Source organism: Poromitra crassiceps (genome assembly GCF_964638095.1).
Source record: "Poromitra crassiceps genome assembly, chromosome: 4".
In the NCBI taxonomy this organism is placed as follows: Eukaryota; Metazoa; Chordata; class Actinopteri; order Beryciformes; family Melamphaidae; genus Poromitra; species Poromitra crassiceps.
In genome coordinates, this window is record NC_139626.1 from 62488642 (window position 1) to 62508275 (window position 19634).

The 19634-nt window shown below is 45.0% G+C and overlaps 1 protein-coding gene across 2 annotated transcripts in view; it reads left to right on the top strand.

Annotated features, from left to right (window-relative positions):
• Positions 1-15467, top strand: part of aplf (aprataxin and PNKP like factor) — a 79449-nt gene extending 63982 nt beyond the window's left edge. For both annotated transcript variants that reach the window (XM_083635731.1, XM_083635732.1), the window contains 4 exons: positions 1335-1624; positions 3071-3190; positions 7456-7502; positions 14159-15467. In XM_083635731.1, the coding sequence (XP_083491857.1) occupies positions 1335-1624; positions 3071-3190; positions 7456-7502; positions 14159-14364 (663 nt within the window). In that variant the 3' untranslated portion in view covers positions 14365-15467. The remainder of the gene's footprint in view (positions 1-1334; positions 1625-3070; positions 3191-7455; positions 7503-14158) is intronic.
• The last annotated feature ends 4167 nt before the right edge of the window (positions 15468-19634 follow it).

Sequence of the window (19634 nt, forward strand, 5' to 3'; positions counted from 1 at the left end):
ATGATTTTAGTTCTGCCGAATGATAATCATATTTATAGAATTAATATTATTCCAGTAAACCTGTGACAAACTCCTTCAGATGGGTGTCAACAGGTCCGTGTGTAACTGGATCTTTGACTCTGGGGGGTGAATGAGAACACATCAAGGGGAATAAAAATGAAGGAAGACAGATGGACGGACAGACAACACTTCTCCATAATCTAGGCCTGATAAAACTCTTTAAAAACATTGCACTTACACAGCAGATTAGCCCTGCTCTACTCATCAGCCTATCACAACACAGCAGATTACCCCTGCTCTACTCATCAGCCTATCACAACACAGCAGATTACCCCTGCTCTAGTCATCAGCCTATTACAACGCAGCAGATTCCCCCTGCTCTAGTCATCAGCCTATCACAACACAGCAGATTAGCCCTGCTCTAGTCATCAGCCTATCACAACGCAGCAGATTACCCCTGCTCTAGTCATCAGCCTATCACAACGCAGCAGATTCCCCCTGCTCTAGTCATCAGCCTATTACAACGCAGCAGATTCCCCCTGCTCTAGTCATCAGCCTATTACAACGCAGCAGATTCCCCCTGCTCTAGTCATCAGCCTATCACAACGCAGCAGATTACCCCTGCTCTACTCAGCCTATCACAGCACAGCAGATTACCCCTGCTCTACTCATCAGCCTATCACAACGTAGCAGATTACCCCTGCTCTACTCATCAGCCTATCACAACATAGCAGATTTCCCCTGTTCTACTCATCAGCCTATCACAACGCAGCAGATTAGCCCTGCTCTACTCATCAGCCTATCACAACACATCAGATTTCCCCTGCTCTACTCATCAGCCTATCACAACACAGCAGATTTCCCCTGCAATACTCACCAGCCTATCACAACACAGCAGATTAGCCCTGCTCTACTCATCAGCCTATCACAACGCAGCAGATTACCCCTGCTCTAGTCATCAGCCTATCGGAACACTTTGAGCTTGTTGAAGCAACAGATGCCCACCAATGATAGGGAGGGGAAAGTAAGTAGGATGTTTGATGATTGATTTTTCATAAAGGGAAAGCACTGTTGATGTTGATACTTTTGCCAATGAATATCGGTTTAACTTTTTTAGTATTGATACTTCTCAATGCTATCGATACCTGTCGCAGATGAGTACTGTATCCGCTTCACACAAAAGTACAGATACTTTTGACAACCTTAGAGGTCATGTTTTTGTTTTTGTTTTTGTTTCATACAGAGTAAAGCATGCTTTTCCCCAATATGGATATAGCATTGTGAAGACCACAACTCCTTGTGTTTGTGTTGTTTTCTGTGGACGTCCCTCTCAGGCTCTGAAAGCCAGGCAGCGGAGGGCGGAGGAGAGCGAGGAGTCAGACAGCTTCCACATGGAGGAGGAAGAGGAGGGGGGTACAGGAGCCCAGGCGTCCACGGCTCACAGGAGCACCGCAGCGCAGGCGGCTGACCTCAGCGACCCCGAGGACCAGGACAGCACGTCGAGGAACAGACAGACGGCCAACAGAGCGGAGACTGTGGGATCAAACGCCGCCGCTGCGTCCGGCGCCGCCCCATCCAAAGAAAACCTCCGAGCACCGTGCCCGTACGGGAAGGATTGCTACAGGTACGCACACCTCCGCAGAAACAACCGCTGAACGTTTCAGGTTGAAACGGAAGGGATGAGTGTCAGGGTTCCTACGCAGGTCGGTCTGGAAAGTCTGGAGGAAAAGTATTAAAAATGAATTGGATCATTTCGAGGTCTTGAGTTTGGGAATTTATTCATTCATTTATTTATTTATTTATTTATTCATTCATTCATTTGGACAGTGCACATTAATCATCATATCAGCATTACACATCAATGTAAAATGTGCCGGAATTAGCACAATTGCTCAATTTCATCTGTAGTCCCAATTTAGGAGGGATGTTGACGGTTAACCGTTTAACCGCCAAGAACGTCCTTGGTGTGTTAAGCATGTCGGTCAAACGGTTAATATGCATATTAAATTGGCATACAACATGTTGCTAATGTAGTGATTTTTTTCCTCCTTGGGAAGAAATATTAACGTAGTAAACTTTATTTCGGTCGATTATTTCTCCCCTTTAATAATACCAATTGGTATTGTATTTTATATCGTCGGGAAGCCTGATTAGTCACGTTTACAACGGGGTAGAACTTGTAAGGATGGTGCATTCGTGGAATGAGCAACACAGCTAAACGTGTGGGTAGCGCTCCGAAATAATGTGCCAAAATCCCCTGAAATATTCTTCTGTTGGTATATGATGTGATTTTGGTGCAGACCCTATGTTCTTGACTGGATGTGATTTTGGTGCAGACCCTATGTTCTTGACTGGATGTGATTTTGGTGCAGACCCTATGTTCTTGACTGGATGTGATTTTGTTGCAGACCCTATGTTCTTGACTGGATGTGATTTTGATGCAGACCCTCTGTTCTTGACTGGATGTGATTTTGATGCAGACCCTATGTTCTTGACTGGATGTGATTTTGGTGCAGACCCTATGTTCTTGACTGGATGTGATTTTGGTGCAGACCCTCTGTTCTTGACTGGATGTGATTTTGATGCAGACCCTATGTTCTTGATGGGATGTGATTTTGGTGCAGACCCTATGTTCTTGACTGGATGTGATTTTGGTGCAGACCCTATGTTCTTGACTGGATGTGATTTTGGTGCAGACATTATGTTCTTGACTGGATGTGATTTTGGTGCAGACCCTATGTTCTTGACTGGATGTGATTTTGATGCAGACCCTATGTTCTGACTGGATGTGATTTTGATGCAGACCCTATGTTCTTGACTGGATGTGATTTTGATGCAGACCCTATGTTCTTGACTAGATGTGATGTTGGTGCAGACCCTATGTTCTTGACTGGATGTGGTTTTGGTGCAGACCCTATGTTCTTGACTGGATGTGATGTTGGTGCAGACCATATGTTCTTGACTGGATGTGATTTTGGTGCAGACCCTAAGTAAATTGTCCATGTGAAAATGTGCCTTTTGCAGTGAACTGAAGACTCATGGCCGCCCTGTTTTCCCCAACATCTCTCAGGAAAAACCCACTCCATTTCCAGGAATGCAGCCATCCAGGTGACAGCGACTATGAGGGGGAGGAGGAGGAGAGAGAGGACGACGACCGACCCGAGTGTCCTTACGGCACCGACTGCTACAGGTCAGACATCACCAAACCCCCAGCGTCAGCTCTCATCCTGGAAGCAAACTGAACACGGTGGCCAAGCTCAGTATTGCAAGTCACGTGACGGTGATGCCCTGCGGCCCCAAAAAGAGTTTTTGCTGTCCATCCAGTAACCATAGTGTCCCTCTCTCTGTATTAAAGAGCTGGATAAGAGATTGAGTTCATTGGAACGTAAGCTGCTCACTAGCGCATGAAGCAAACTGAAGCTCATATTCCCGCCCGGAGTCTAGTGGCCAGAGCCGTGGAGAGAGAGGGAGCTCCAGAAAACAGCTCTTGGTGGCTTCTGAAGACAAAATTACTCTTTAAAACTTGATCATCTAAAGAGTAATTTTGACTTTAAGGCTGGTTTCACACCGACGACCCAAGCCTTGCCTATGCCTTGCCTTTACCCACGCTTTTTAATAGGCGTCCGTTTTAGTCAACGAGGCTGTGTACACCGGCCGCCTGAGCGTGAACCCTGCGTGTACCCACGCCTTGCCTGTGCCTTGCCGATTTTATCGAATAGGCGTGAGTTCTATTTTGAAGCCGACAAGGCGCGTGCAGGCAGGCTTCTTCTGTCAAGCCATGAAAGAAAAACGCACAATATCCGTCGGAAATTGCAAAGTCAACTGAATTTCAAAATAAAATGGAGTTACTACAACATGTTGAGCAGAGAGACAAGAGATTGACGGGTGGCTATCACGTGGGGCTTTCTCCCCGTCGGCAAACAAATCTTCATGAGAGAGAATAGCGACCGAAGAAGCAAGATGGACAATGTTGTTGTGCCAGGCTGCCAGCACATAGCCTATTCTTGCAAGATCACCTCTCTAAAATGTCCGACTATAGTCAGACCTGGTTATACATATCCAGCATCAATAGAACATTAAATATATCCGATTTATTTTACCTAGAGCCTACCCATGACAATTCTGGACAACACGTGAAAAAATACAGTCGGGAGAGAGGAGAGGCGCTTGTGACTCGGCTCCAGGTTCGGCGTGCAAAAGGCGTGCGGTGTGATCGCAAAAGCGTGTAACAGGTTCACGCCCAGCTCGGCGTAGGCGTGGGTTGAGGCAAGGCAAGGCTTGGGTCGTCGGTGTGAAACCAGCCTAAAGCCACTTCTTAACATGCAGTGGAATCCGTATTATAACCCGCTCCTAGCCGGTTGGCCTGCATGTTAAACAACAATTAGCCGGCCTACGCGCACTCCCGCGAGTCCGTATCATATTCATCTCGGTCGCCGGTATATCCGCATAATAGGAAAAGCGGGTGCTGTTTAACTCTGGCAGCTCATAATCCCGATCATGTCTGAGTGGGCGGGTGGTGGCACTTCACGTTCACTAGTTTATTAATTAATGAATCGTTCGGGCAATCGCTTATATCAACGAATTAAACGAGCAAACTCACGGTTTCCTCAAGTGCTGCAAACGGCTTTGAATTGTTTGGTAGAGCATATAGGGATCCCAACGCGCTTCAGCTATGCAGGCAGGCAGGTCCGGTGCATCACACTGAGGAGAGGAGAGAGCTTACTGCTGCGCTGCTGATCCATGTCAGAAAAAGTGAGACATAGGCCTAGCCTAACTTTTGTGGGGAGAAATACATTGAAAACTAGTCAGATATGACTTGAATGCCACTTGTAAAATAAATCACCCACAGTGATTGACGACGGTCCGACCACTATTTTGACTGGGCGGCTTTATGTAACAAAGGCGGAAGCGCTCATTTTTGGCATACTGCCACCCCTCGCGGTCGGAATGGACCCTCGAGTTAAAACGGCATGTTTTTGAATGGAGTTTGGTTAAAGATTCGCTAAAGCTGTTTCAATTGAGCACAGCGCCGACGACGACTCACACGACAACCATTTGCCTTGTAGGCAATAACGTGCATGCTCCCGCACCCCCGCCCACTGGCAGAGAGAATACTGACCATTTCCAGCTGTTTCTAAACAAAGACCCCTCATGTTTAAAAAGGTAAAACCGGAAAATATCCTGCTAGCTGCTAGCCAGACATGATCCAGACTTCATGTTTAAAAGCCACTTAAGTGACACCCAGAAAAACTTCCCCTGATTTTGCAGCTGCGTTTAGTGCGGTGTCAGTAGTCGTGTTTCCATCGGCGTATTTCTCTGCGCATATTGAAGTATTGCATTCGAAAAGGTTGATAATTCTTGAGAGAGAGAAAACGACCTCAATTTCGCAAAGAGGTTTCTACGCTCGCTTGATGTGGTTTTTGCCTATTTTTTAAAGAGTTGGTGCATCCCCTGTGTCCTGCACAACTGGCAGCTTGTCTGTTCTGCTGCGAGGCCCTCTGCTGGCGGAATAGAGCGGCCCGAAGAACGACCCGATAATCCTGCAGCATAATATCAGATGTTGTTCTGGATCCTAAAGGCTCTCAAAAAAGTATTTTGCGCGGTGACTCCTCCCACAACTGTTTTGGCCGTGTCAGAATGGGCATTTCTCCTGTGATGTTGGTAATATTTACTCATCACCGCCAGGAAGTAAGAAATATGGCCATCAGCAGATTATATGACATACAGTTCTCTCCATCTCTCACCCCCACACAACACATACAGTTCTCTCCATCCCTCACCCTCACACAACACATACAGTTCTCTCCATCCCTCACCCTCACACAACACATACAGTTCTCTCCATCTCTCACCCCCACACAACACATACAGTTCTCTCCATCCCTCACCCTCACACAACACATACAGTTCTCTCCATCTCTCACCCCCACACAACACATACAGTTCTCTCCATCTCTCACCCTCACACAACACATACAGTTCTCTCCATCTCTCACCCTCACACAACACATACAGTTCTCTCCATCTCTCACCCCCACACAACACATACAGTTCTCTCCATCCCTCACCCTCACACAACACATACAGTTCTCTCCATCTCTCACCCCCACACAACACATACAGTTCTCTCCATCTCTCACCCTCACACAACACATACAGTTCTCTCCATCCCTCACCCTCACACAACACATACAGTTCTCTCCATCTCTCACCCCCACACAACACATACAGTTCTCTCCATCTCTCACCCCCACACAACACATACAGTTCTCTCCATCCCTCACCCTCACACAACACATACAGTTCTCTCCATCTCTCACCCTCACACAACACATACAGTTCTCTCCATCTCTCACCCCCACACAACACATACAGTTCTCTCCATCCCTCACCCTCACACAACACATACAGTGCTCTCCATCTCTCACCCCCACACAACACAGACATACAGTTCTCTCCATCTCTCACCCCCACACAACACATACAGTTCTCTCCATCCCTCACCCTCACACAACACATACAGTGCTCTCCATCTCTCACCCTCACACAACACATACAGTTCTCTCCATCCCTCACCCTCACACAACACATACAGTGCTCTCCATCTCTCACCCCCACACAACACATACAGTTCTCTCCATCCCTCACCCCCACACAACACAACCTAGTTATTCGCTTAACAGCACAAAACCTGAATGGAAATGTGAATGTTGAGAGACGAGCCTCACAAGCCCGCAAGACGTCTTCGTATTGAGCCTTTGGTTAGTTCATGAACTAAGGGAATTTACCACTCCACAGATACAGTTATTTGACTTGAGTACTTTCACATAATCTTACTAATATATTCAGGCGGCCAGCAGTTCCACGTACATGCAAGCCAGTTGAGTGGGCGAGCTGCGTCTACGGGCGACCTTGAGGGCAAACCAATGAGGCACGGTAGAAATGAGTGCTGCCAGTTGAGCGTCCGAGCACGCACAGCGAGCGACGCTACAAAGCACGCACAGCGAGCGACGCTACAAAGGAGCGCGATATTTCTTGTCATAATGTGTATCTAGCTTCAGGCCAGCCATTGCATTGGTTAATAACTCCGTCATGTCTTGCCTGATTCGTTTGCTACTTTCAGGCAAAATAAAGGCACTAAGAAGCCTGCAGACTGAATTTGGTGTCATTCGGACACGTATACGATGTTGTTGTTGTTGTTGTTGTTGTTGTTGTTTTTTAGGGCCGGCAGGGTTGAGCCTTGGGGAACTTATTACAGCGCCCCCTTATGGGCCAATCGGTGCAATGTTTTGTATCACAGCAGCAGTTGACCGGGACTATTCTAGTATTATGCCAAAATAGACAAAAAGTTATCAATATATGGACGTCGACGAGTTATTGGACAAAATACCGCATTGTGTTTGCTGGTAAAATCTCATGAATCACACGATGATTTTGACTTTCTTCACTTTACAGGAAAAATCCTCTTCACAGGAAGGAATACAAACACACCAAGAGACCAGGTAGGCTTTACTTTTCTATTCTGTTTTTTTACACTTTTTATTCAACCTTTATTTATACAGGGAGGCAGGGATTTTATTTTCATTTTTTTTTTATAACAATAACAAAACAAACAGGCTCAGACACAGGAAAAGAAAGCACATAAGATAGGGAAGAAAAAAACAAACAAACAAAGAACAAACAAAAACATACATCATGAACATTTAACATGACAACGTGGTGCTACCAGCCATACAAAGTGTTCATGTGCTTGTAGGAGATAATGGACAAGGGATCCCAGGCAAGGGGTCCATAAGATACCAACCAGGTGAGCCATCCGTCACCCCCAACCTCAGTTTACTGCAAGGTAGCCAAAAACGGGTCCCACACAGTTGAGAACCTTCTAAGCATGTTGGTTCTCAGGGACCTGAGTCTCTCTCCATCTGTATAACAGAGATCATGTCCATCAGCCACACCTGAAAAGAAGGTGAAGAGGAGGACTTCCATTCCTTCAGAATGAGTCTTTTGGCGACAGTTGTCCCCAGTGTCAGAGATTGTTGCACAGCTGTAGGGGAAGATCAGAGAGGACTCTGAGCAGCCGAAGATGGTGAGTTCTGCCTCCGGATGTAGGGTTATTTTGTAGGCTTTAGAGTACCAGTCAAAAATGTTAGTGAAGAGCAGAACCAGAAGGCATGAGATAGTGTGCCCTCCGACACCTGACACCTGTCGCACAGTGGCGAGACAGAAGGGAAGATCTTGTGTAGTTTATGCTTGGAGTAGTAAAGACGGTGAGCAACTTTAAATTGGATCTCTATGTAATGTATCTTCAAGAGAAGTCTCGCTGGCCAGCCTCCCCTCCCTTCCGTGAGAGGAGTCTGGCTGCATGGAAACAGGCTGCTGGCATAAACCCTCCCCTGCTCTACAGCTGCTCTCCCATTGGAGGCGTCCATTTCAGACGCTGCCGGCATTTCCGCTCCCCGCTTACAAGCTCTGTCATTGGCTCTGACCATGTCAATCAGAGCGGCTTCTTCCGCGTGTCACTGTAAATGTCCCCTACCGCAGCAATGAAAACAACAACGCTAACTAGTTAGCAAGCTAACGGCAGAAACCTGCATGCTAGCTCGTTGCTACATGCTGAAGATGGCAAGTTTTGATGAAGATTTGGATTGCTGGAAACTATTTTCCAAGGGCACTGCCGCTAAGCGCCGCCCATCGCAATTCCAAAATGGGGACCAGCGCAGCCAGACTCCTCCCGGCAGGGAGGGGAGGCTGGCCAGCGAGACTACTTCACTCTGAGCGACTCTATAGAGACCACTGGCAGAGAGAATACTGACCATTTCCAGCTGTTTCTAAACACAGACCCCTCATGTTTAAAAAGGTAAAACCGGAAAATATCCTGCTCTGGCTAGCCGGACATGGTCCAGACTTCATGTTAAGAAGTGGCTCATGTTAGAGATCATCAGAAAGGTATTCTACAAAAACTGATAGTTTTCTGTTTTTGAACTGGTTGCACGATTTGGCCTAAAAATAAAATCTCCCGATTTGTTCTCTCAAAATGATGAGTATAACTTGGGCTGTTACACCTTGTTAAAGACCACTAGTATCAGCTTTTAACTGTTTTCCTCTGTCCCACCGTTCACACCACATTAACAGCGTCACAACCATAGGTCACAACAGGAAGGAAAGCCCGCCTCCTGCTTGATTTGATTGACTGCCGGGGCTTAACTGACATTGACGACTCTACGCCTGCGCTAATAATAATAATAATTTTATGCACACCTAAAACCGCCAGAAAAACACGATGTGCTGCGCAAGAGGAGCGCACGCCTGGCGTGCCGTACCGTACCGTGCCGTGCCGTGCCGTGCCGTAGGGAAACAACGGTTTTGGTGGCAACGTGTTTCTAGCGACGCTTCTTGACTCACACTTACATGATCTGAATGTAAGGCCTTGAGCTGCCTGTCGGTCAGAAATTCAGAGCAGGGGGTGTGCGTGTGTGTGTGTGTGTGTGTGTGTGTGTGTGTGTGTGTGTGTGTGTGTGTGTGTGTGTGTGTGTGTGTGTGTGTGTGTGTGTGTGTGTGTGTGTGTGTGTGTGTGTGTGTGTGTGTGTGTGTGTGTGTGTGTGTGTGTGTGCGTTTTTGATCTGTACATGGACCAGGCTTTCCAAGATAAATATTCCAAGTATCAACCACTACTTGAAATTATAACCAACTTTGGGTACAGATGTAGATTCTGTGTGCTCATATTCGGAAGCCTGGGCCATGTACATAAATTTAAAATTAGTGGTCTGAACATTGCTGGCATGTCTAAGAGCAAAGTCAAACAGCTTTGCTAAATATTGCTCTGTTTCAGCTGTCAGCAGCCTTGCTGTGTGGAGGAGAAGGTGCTATGTGTGTGTATGAAATGTCTAACCCATTATATTTGATTCCCTCTCATTTTAATATAATTTGTGGAAGCAAATAAAGAATTCAAATGTGTGTGTGTGTGAGAGACAGAGACAGAGAGACAGCTTCCATGAAGCGCTCCTCTCTCAAACGCAAGTTTCTCTAAATTAATGTTGTTATCGTCAGAGGCAGGAGCTATTAATTTCTATATAATACTAGTTTAACCCTTGTGCCATGTTTTAATATACTTAGGCTAACATTGCTTCCCACGAAGAAGGAAAAAAATCGGCAGTTTGGCAACACCGCTGTATGCAAATTAACCGTTTAACCGACATGCTGAAGCGGTCAGAGATGTTCTCGGCGGTCAACGTTTAACGGTTGACATCCCTAATTTTGATCTTTTTTTTTTTTTTTTCTCTCCATTGTGAGGGCAAGCTAACTTAAAGGAACACTCCGCCCATTTTCAACCAGCTTTGTATCATTAGAACATCAGTAGTTTATCAGAAAACTGTAAACTGTTTTGAAGTCTGTCATTTAATTTGACAGTTATTGAGTGTTAAAGTGTGGACCAGTGACATCACTGGTCCACACTAACTCAAATGAATAACTCATTAACTCAAATCAACTCTCAATAACTGTCAAACTAGATGAATGATGAATAGTTTGACAGTTATTGAGAGTTGATTTGAGTTAATGAGTTATTAATTTGAGTTAGTGTGGACCAGTGATGTCACTGGTCCACACTTTAACACTCAATCACTGTCAAATTAAATGACAGACTTCAAAACCGTTTACAGTTTTCTGATATACTACTGATGTTCTAATGATACAAAGCTGGTTGAAAATGGGCGGAGTGTTCCTTTAACTACTAGCTAGTTAGCTGTTGGATACGTTAGGTAATCCTGCTGCCGTACTAAGCTACGTCAGGCTCAAAACACCACTGCCATGACTGACACACTAGCTGGCTTGTAAGTACGAGTCACGCTGATTTCAATGGTGCCATACATGTTGAAATCCGTTGCCCGGTGGTTGAGAATTCTGCAAGGTAATGTGTCTGTCTCTTCCCTTAGAGCAGGGCAGGTAATGTGGCTGTCTCTTCCCTTAGAGCAGGGCAGGTAATGTGTCTGTCTCTTCCCTTAGAGCAGGGCAGGTAATGTGTCTGTCTCTTCCCTTAGAGCAGGGCAGGTAATGTGGCTGTCTCTTCCCTTAGAGCAGGGCAGGTAATGTGGCTGTCTCTTCCCTTAGAGCAGGGCAGGTAATGTGTCTGTCTCTTCCCTTAGAGCAGGGCAGGTAATGTGGCTGTCTCTTCCCTTAGAGCAGGGCAGGTAATGTGTCTGTCTCTTCCCTTAGAGCAGGGCAGGTAATGTGGCTGTCTCTTCCCTTAGAGCAGGGCAGGTAATGTGGCTGTCTCTTCCCTTAGAGCAGGGCAGGTAATGTGGCTGTCTCTTCCCTTAGAGCAGGGCAGGTAATGTGGCTGTCTCTTCCCTTAGAGCAGGGCAGGTAATGTGGCTGTCTCTTCCCTTAGAGCAGGGCAGGTAATGTGTCTGTCTCTTCCCTTAGAGCAGGGCAGGTAATGTGTCTGTCTCTTCCCTTAGAGCAGGGCAGGTAATGTGTCTGTCTCTTCCCTTAGAGCAGGGCAGGTAATGTGTCTGTCTCTTCCCTTAGAGCAGGGCAGGTAATGTGTCTGTCTCTTCCCTTAGAGCAGGGCAGGTAATGTGTCTGTCTCTTCCCTTAGAGCAGGGCAGGTAATGTGGCTGTCTCTTCCCTTAGAGCAGGGCAGGTAATGTGTCTGTCTCTTCCCTTAGAGCAGGGCAGGTAATGTGTCTGTCTCTTCCCTTAGAGCAGGGCAGGTAATGTGGCTGTCTCTTCCCTTAGAGCAGGGCAGGTAATGTGGCTGTCTCTTCCCTTAGAGCAGGGCAGGTAATGTGGCTGTCTCTTCCCTTAGAGCAGGGCAGGTAATGTGGCTGTCTCTTCCCTTAGAGCAGGGCAGGTAATGTGGCTGTCTCTTCCCTTAGAGCAGGGCAGGTAATGTGTCTGTCTCTTCCCTTAGAGCAGGGCAGGTAATGTGTCTGTCTCTTCCCTTAGAGCAGGGCAGGTAATGTGGCTGTCTCTTCCCTTAGAGCAGGGCAGGTAATGTGGCTGTCTCTTCCCTTAGAGCAGGGCAGGTAATGTGGCTGTCTCTTCCCTTAGAGCAGGGCAGGTAATGTGGCTGTCTCTTCCCTTAGAGCAGGGCAGGTAATGTGGCTGTCTCTTCCCTTAGAGCAGGGCAGGTAATGTGGCTGTCTCTTCCCTTAGAGCAGGGCAGGTAATGTGTCTGTCTCTTCCCTTAGAGCAGGGCAGGTAATGTGGCTGTCTCTTCCCTTAGAGCAGGGCAGGTAATGTGGCTGTCTCTTCCCTTAGAGCAGGGCAGGTAATGTGGCTGTCTCTTCCCTTAGAGCAGGGCAGGTAATGTGGCTGTCTCTTCCCTTAGAGCAGGGCAGGTAATGTGGCTGTCTCTTCCCTTAGAGCAGGGCAGGTAATGTGGCTGTCTCTTCCCTTAGAGCAGGGCAGGTAATGTGGCTGTCTCTTCCCTTAGAGCAGGGCAGGTAATGTGTCTGTCTCTTCCCTTAGAGCAGGGCAGGTAATGTGGCTGTCTCTTCCCTTAGAGCAGGGCAGGTAATGTGGCTGTCTCTTCCCTTAGAGCAGGGCAGGTAATGTGGCTGTCTCTTCCCTTAGAGCAGGGCAGGTAATGTGACTGTCTCTTCCCTTAGAGCAGGGCAGGTAATGTGGCTGTCTCTTCCCTTAGAGCAGGGCAGGTAATGTGGCTGTCTCTTCCCTTAGAGCAGGGCAGGTAATGTGTCTGTCTCTTCCCTTAGAGCAGGGCAGGTAATGTGTCTGTCTCTTCCCTTAGAGCAGGGCAGGTAATGTGGCTGTCTCTTCCCTTAGAGCAGGGCAGGTAATGTGGCTGTCTCTTCCCTTAGAGCTTACACCAAACGGTTTCATCTTGGGACCCAAAAGATACATTTGGTGTCTCCCTGGGACCCAAACTCACAAAAAAACATACGGTAATGCGTTGCCATGACGACCAGTTGGCGACCCACCCCCCACCGTTCTGCGACCCAAATTGGGTCCCGACTAGGGATGTTCATCAATTATCGAAAATCGATAATTGATCGTTAAGGAATTGAATCGATCATGTGGAATTTTGATCGATTATTGTTATTATTAAAAAAAATATATATATATATATTTTTTTTTTGGACTAAGTTTGGGTGGAATTCGTTCCTCCTCGCCCCACTCCATTGCACAGCCGACTAACGTGAGGTGGAGCTTCATATAGTCTCTAGTTTTCTGGCTGGGCACGGGCCTTTGTGCCAACAAAACTCTTTTAAACATGGGGAATTCACACCGGCATGCGCCGGGGACACAAACGAACACACCCAGCGGTCTGCGGACCTCAGTGAGGCTCAGGCCTGTTGATTTGACTCTTGTGCTGTCAGCTAAGCTGGAAGACACCGATTGCCTTACATCATGTAACCTGACATGTAACATGTTTGTTTACCTGGCCACAGCGCTAGTGTCTGATATTCTTACTACACAGCGGCATCGCCATTATAGCTGGCCGAGAACGCACAACGTTATTACCAGACCAGAGTAAAAAAAAATATATATATATATATTATTATTATTATTATTATTATTATTATTACGCTATCGATAATCGATAATTGATCGTTAATTTTCCCGATTTTCGATTATGGAAATTGCTCAAAATGAACATCCCTAGTCCCGACCCATAGTTTGTGAAACACTGCCTTATAGGAAGCACTCATAGAATGTTTGAAAAAGACCATTAAGTGTGAAACAGGTAGCAACACTGACTGGAGGGCGGCTTTAATGAGCATGGTGCAGGTTGGAGACCACATTGCATTAATATGTGGGAGGGGTATATAGCAATGGGATTTTAGTGGGGAAGAAGCTTTTATTTTTGAATCACACATAGGTACACTTAGACTCGTTTTTGTAAACTGCAGGGGGCACTGCTCCTGAAATGGAATTGTACACCTGTGATGTCAGCCCTAGCAGAACGTCCAGCAACAAGTGATGTCACAGGTGTTGAACGCACATTTAGAATGCCACCTTTTTCTCTTTCTGTCCTTGGGGACCTGTTTTTGTTTTTTTGGGGGATATGTCGTACTAATTATGAGCCCAAAATGTAAATTCATAATTGTTGTAACCGGCGCCACGCTCTTTACGTTGTGGTGTTTCCGTCTGCGAATCACTCTGGCTCATTCGATGCTGTGCTCTCCTCTGGCAGCGCGGAGTACCAGGGCCGCTCCCAGAGACCCTGCCGATGAAGACGAGGACGAAGACTCCGGGGAGCAGGACAGCTTCATTAACGACGACAGCGAGGCCGGCGATGGCGGCGACTCGGACTACGTCCCTCCTGACTCGGACAGCGGCCAGGAAGACATCCAAGGACTCCAGAACGAAGCCAAGGCCTTTCTGAAGAGGCGGAAATAAATCGTTTTAACTTGACAACATACACATTCTAAATGGATTGGTTTACATTGATTTTACAACAGCTAAGAGGGCTTTACGGCACAACATGACACGGCGTGCCGTAAACCCCTCTTAGCTGTTGTAAAATCAGTGTAAACAACAGCTTCACACAATTCTGTGAAAACCGTCTACACACTGCAGCTTCTCCCTGTTTGTCCAAATTTTGGATTCTGATTCCAGTGTTTGCTCACTGCTCTTATCCTCTCTCTTTCTTTGGGTTCCTTCCTGGTATTCATTCCTTTTATATCGGGAACTAGGGATATCCCAGTTGAGTGACGTCACACCCGAGTTCTGTCCCTTCCATTTAAACAGTCGGGAAACCAGCCAGGGTTACTAGCTGGTTTCTAGCTAGACTAGCCATTGTTAGCAATAAGAGTTGATTTTGTGCATACAAACACTGTAGCAGCATGTCCACAGATAGAAGTTAGACTAGATAGAAGTGTGTACTACTGATTTAATGAGACACAAATAAGACAGAATTGCTAATAAATAGTATTTACTGCAACTGTGACTACTGTTGAAGGGCAAGCTGCCATCTTGGATTTTGAAATCGGGTCTGATGAGGCAGGTCACGTCACTGTGAAATCCCCAGTGCCCAGTACAAAAGGAATGCCCCAGAAGCATCACAGAGCGCTTTACTGACAGATTTCTGGGTAATGTAGTTTAAATTTGTCAAACCGTTAGCTCTATCTGCCATTGGCAGGCTTTCCGTTGTCCTGTAATTGCAGGACATTTTCATACACACATTCACAGTCACACACATGTCCTTCTATTAAATAAATGCATATTATTCATGTTTTAATGACTGTGTAGTAGGCTAGGACCCTAACCCTATCTGATAAAAAGCCTAGCCTATAATAGCAAACGGGAATATTTGATTTCAAATCGGCAGCTGCACTAATTAAAATATTTGTGAGCAATAGTTTTTTAATTGTTTTTGTTTATTTTCAAAGATTAAGCTAATTAAGAAATTATGAGCCATGCTTATTTCGAAAAGTGCTTATTTTTGCCCTAATGAACGCATGGCGTGGTCGGAGTCTATTGTCGGGAGTCGGGACAAATGATTGAGCTGGTTTATACTTTTAAATAAAAAATATAAATCTACATGCCTAATTATGTCATTCTTTATATAGCCTAAGCCGATATCCATTGTTTTTAAGCTCAATAAACACAGATTTAATATGTGTCCGGAATTTATCCCACTTGTTCTGGAATTTGAAATCTTGCAGGACACGTCCTGCACCTGTTTTTCCTAGTGGAAACAATGGCCATTGGGAGATGGCAACTCACAAAAGCTGTATAATAATCATAATAAATGTATGCTCTGTTTATAGAGCACTTTTCATACAATAGATGCAGTTCAAGGTGCTTTACAAGATGTAAAAATAAGAATAGGAATGATTGATATTAAAAGGAAAAGAAGATGCAAATAAAAACAATACACAAATAATAAATATAAAAAACATCAGGTTAATAGATGACAGAGCAAATACAAATTGGTAAGTGTGAAAATAAAAGAATAAAACAAGTCCATTGACTTTAGTTAAAAGCCAGGTTAAATAAATAGGTTTTTAACTGCCGTTTAAAAATGTTTACAGAGCTCAAATCTCTTCTGAGTTTAGGTATGGTATTCCAGAGCTTTGGAGCGTAGTTAAAAAAAAGGCTGCGCTGCCTATTTTCATATGTACAGTGATATTTACGTTTAAAAACCCAGCAGTATGAAGATCTAAGAGCTCGAGAAGCATTATAAAACAACAGTGTCTGCGATGTAGGCCGGTCCTAAACCATTTAGAGCCTTGTAGACAAGTAATATAACCTTATAATTTATTCTAAAAGATACAGGGAGGGAGCCAATGGAGTGTAAATAAAATCAGGGTGATGTGTTCTCTCTTCCTTGTTTTAGTTCAAATTCTAGCAGCAGAATTTTGGATCAGTTGGAGTTTGTCAATCAACAGCTTAGAAGGCCAGTAAAAAGAGCATTGCAATAATCAAGTCTGCTCAAAATAAACGCGTGGATAAGTTTTTCCTGCATCTTTTTGGGATAAAAATGGATGTACTTTTGCGATATTTCTTAAATGATAAAATGCTGTTTTAGTAACTTTCTTTATATGTGATTTAAGATTAAGGTCAGAGTCTAAGACAATGCCCAGACAGGTTACCTCAGATTTTAGGAAATTGTCATTCATCCAAATATTAACTGCAGCAATACAATTGGACAGGGAGTTTAGAGCATTGTCATCATCTGGCTCCAGTGAGATGTAAAGGTGCGTATCATCAGTGTAGCTATGGAAATTCATCTTGTGCTTTCTAATGATGTCGCCCAGGGGAAGCATGTATAGTAAAAAGATAAGGGGACCAAGACAGCTTCCTTGAGCAACACCAAAGGTAAATCATACTTGCCTGATGTATGATCGCCCATATTAACAAACAAATCTCCCTGAGATATAGGAGCAGAACCAATTCAGAGCAGTTCCTGAGAGACAGACCCAGTTATGAAGACGATCAATGAGAATGTCCTGGTCTATTGTGTCAAAAGTGGCACTTATGTCCAGGAGAACCAGGACCGAGACCTTTCTGTCATTTTTCCATGGGAAGTTAAGCTCGGGAATTTGGGGAATTTTGACAATTTTTATGCGTGTTCCCAATATTCAAAATCAGAAACAAAGTAATACAACCCGACCCCATGATTGTGATTCAGTCTCTCTCTCACACAAAGGACGGTTTCACGATTCACTTTTCTTTTTTGTTTTCTTTTTTTGTTCTTGTGTTGTTTTCTTGTAAATGTTTTTGGATTTTTATGTTTGTATTTTACGTGTTTAGACCCCAGGAAGAGTAGTCTCACCTTGGTGGCAGGGATGGGCAACTTTGATGATAGAGCGGAGCCACACAAAAAATGTCCTCGCTACCAGAGGGCCAGATTGTGACCGTGCACTTCCACCAGTAGCCTACTGTAACACCATCACTCCCAATTATAGCTACTAATTTGATGAAAAGGACTGGTAATCAAAGTTTATTATACCAACATTTATATTTTTCATATTCAAATTTAGTAATTCTTCCATTCAGATGGCACCAGAAACTTTGCTCTAGCTTTAAAAGGGGGGGGAGGGGGTTGGGGGAAGGAAATTGACCCAGGGGCCACACGGAGTGGCCGCAGGCCGCCAGTTGCCCACCCCCTATAATGCTACAAATGAGTCAACATGAGTTCCAGTGTAGGGCAAAAAATACTGCAAAATACATTATCAACTGTTGCTAACAATGCTTAGCCTGGCTAGAGCTAAACCTGACTGGTTTCCCGGTTTCCCGACTGTTTTAAGGGAACGTGGTCAACTCGGGTGTGACGTCACTCAACTGGGATATTCTGCCCAGGAATATATATATATATATATATATATATATATATATATATATATATATATATATATATAAGGAATGCCCACCCAGGGGCATTCCTTTTGCCCCATTGCCCCGGCGCGCAGTGTACTGCAGGGTTCCCCAAAGAGCGCCCCCTGTGTGGCCCGTGCTGGAATTAGATTTTTTTTTCAGTGTACCTGAACGCACTGAGGAAGTGTCCAATGGTTCATGTCCAAGTCATTCTTTTTTATCCCCTCCCCCCCCAAACAATTTTTTATCCCATTTTTATCCCCCATTAGTGCTCATTTTAATTTATTTATCCTGGTTGCTGCTCCACCCTCTGTCGATCTGGGGAGAGCCCATGCTTCCTCCGAGACATGGGCAGTAGCCAGCCACTTCTTTTCACCTGACAGGTAGTTAGCCAGCCACTTCTTTTCACCTGACAGGGGAAGCTTCACCGGTAGGACATAGCACGTGGGAGGATCACGCTATTCCAACGAGTTCCCCTCCCTCCAAACAGGTGCCCCTAACGACCAGAGGAGGCACCACTTCAGTGACCAGGATATTGCATGTTTTGGTGAAGGGGGCTCCTATATGAAGGAAACCCCCAGGGGGCGCGGGGAGAACATGCAAACTCCACACAGAAAGGCCCTTTTGACACCCAGGCGGTGGGCACTCGAGGACATGCGGACGGGCACACACTCCTTCAGTGCGCACAGCGTCCCAGGTGGGAGTCGAACCCAGGACCTTCTAGCTGTGAGGCGACGGCGCTTACCACTGCGCCACCGTGCCCCCGTCCAAGTCATTCTAATAGTCAACTTCTGTTATAACATTTCAGTCAGGATTCTGGAATATCTTTCAATAATCTTGATGACTAAAAGGCTAAAAGTAATCTCATGTGTAAGAAATTACTGTTCTACATTGAGGAAGTTTGAAGTAAAAATTTAAATAATTAACTCGTTGGTTTTGGATTTATTTAGCTTCAAGAGTGCATTTTTGTTTGTGTGACCCTCAACACAGGCTTTGAGAATCCCGGGCCACTTACTGATACTTATGCTTAAATTAATATTTATATAATATAATTAAATATTCTGGTTCATTTCAAGAAAAACATTTTGGCTAGTGGAAATTCTAATTGGCTGGTAACTTTAAAATGTAGAGGCCATATTGGCAGGTGGTAAAAAAAAAGGTTAATTTCAAGCCCTGCAGGGAGAGCAGGTGGTGACATAGGAGTGAGTGAGAAAAGGATCAAATATTGGTGGTTAAGACTGAATTATGACATCACAAATGTTAATTTAAAATTAGTTATTCCTCTAAATCTGGCTTCAAATAGGCTACCCAAAATCTTTCATTCGGCCCCCAGCAAAATGTGGCCCTTGGTGAAAAGTAATTGGGGCGCCCTGCTCTATAGTCTAGGCATGACATTATGACTGCATCTACAGAGGGAAATAGCTTCTGCAAAGCTGAGGTGAGCCAGGGGGGAGTTCTACAGATAAGGGTCAATAGATTATGTCTTTACATTGATGTCACCCAGCTAAAGGCAGTGTTGGGCAAGTTACTTTCAAAATGTCATATACTACATATTACTAATTACTATCCTTTGAAAGTAATAAGTTACTTTACAATATTACTTTCTGTGTAGAGTAACCCGTTACTTATTACACTACTGTTGCATTACTTTTACCAAAATAACAGCAGCAGCAGAATGACATCGCTGCCCCGGAACCATCCCGAAAAATAATTTAAACCGCCTTTAAGTCAGTGTAAACAATCCAAAATTCTAAATTTTATTCTTTTCCTTTGTTATTGTCATCTATAGTGTTTTTTTTGGGCATAAAAACACAGTTTGATTAGGAAATGATTGTATCCTTATTTAA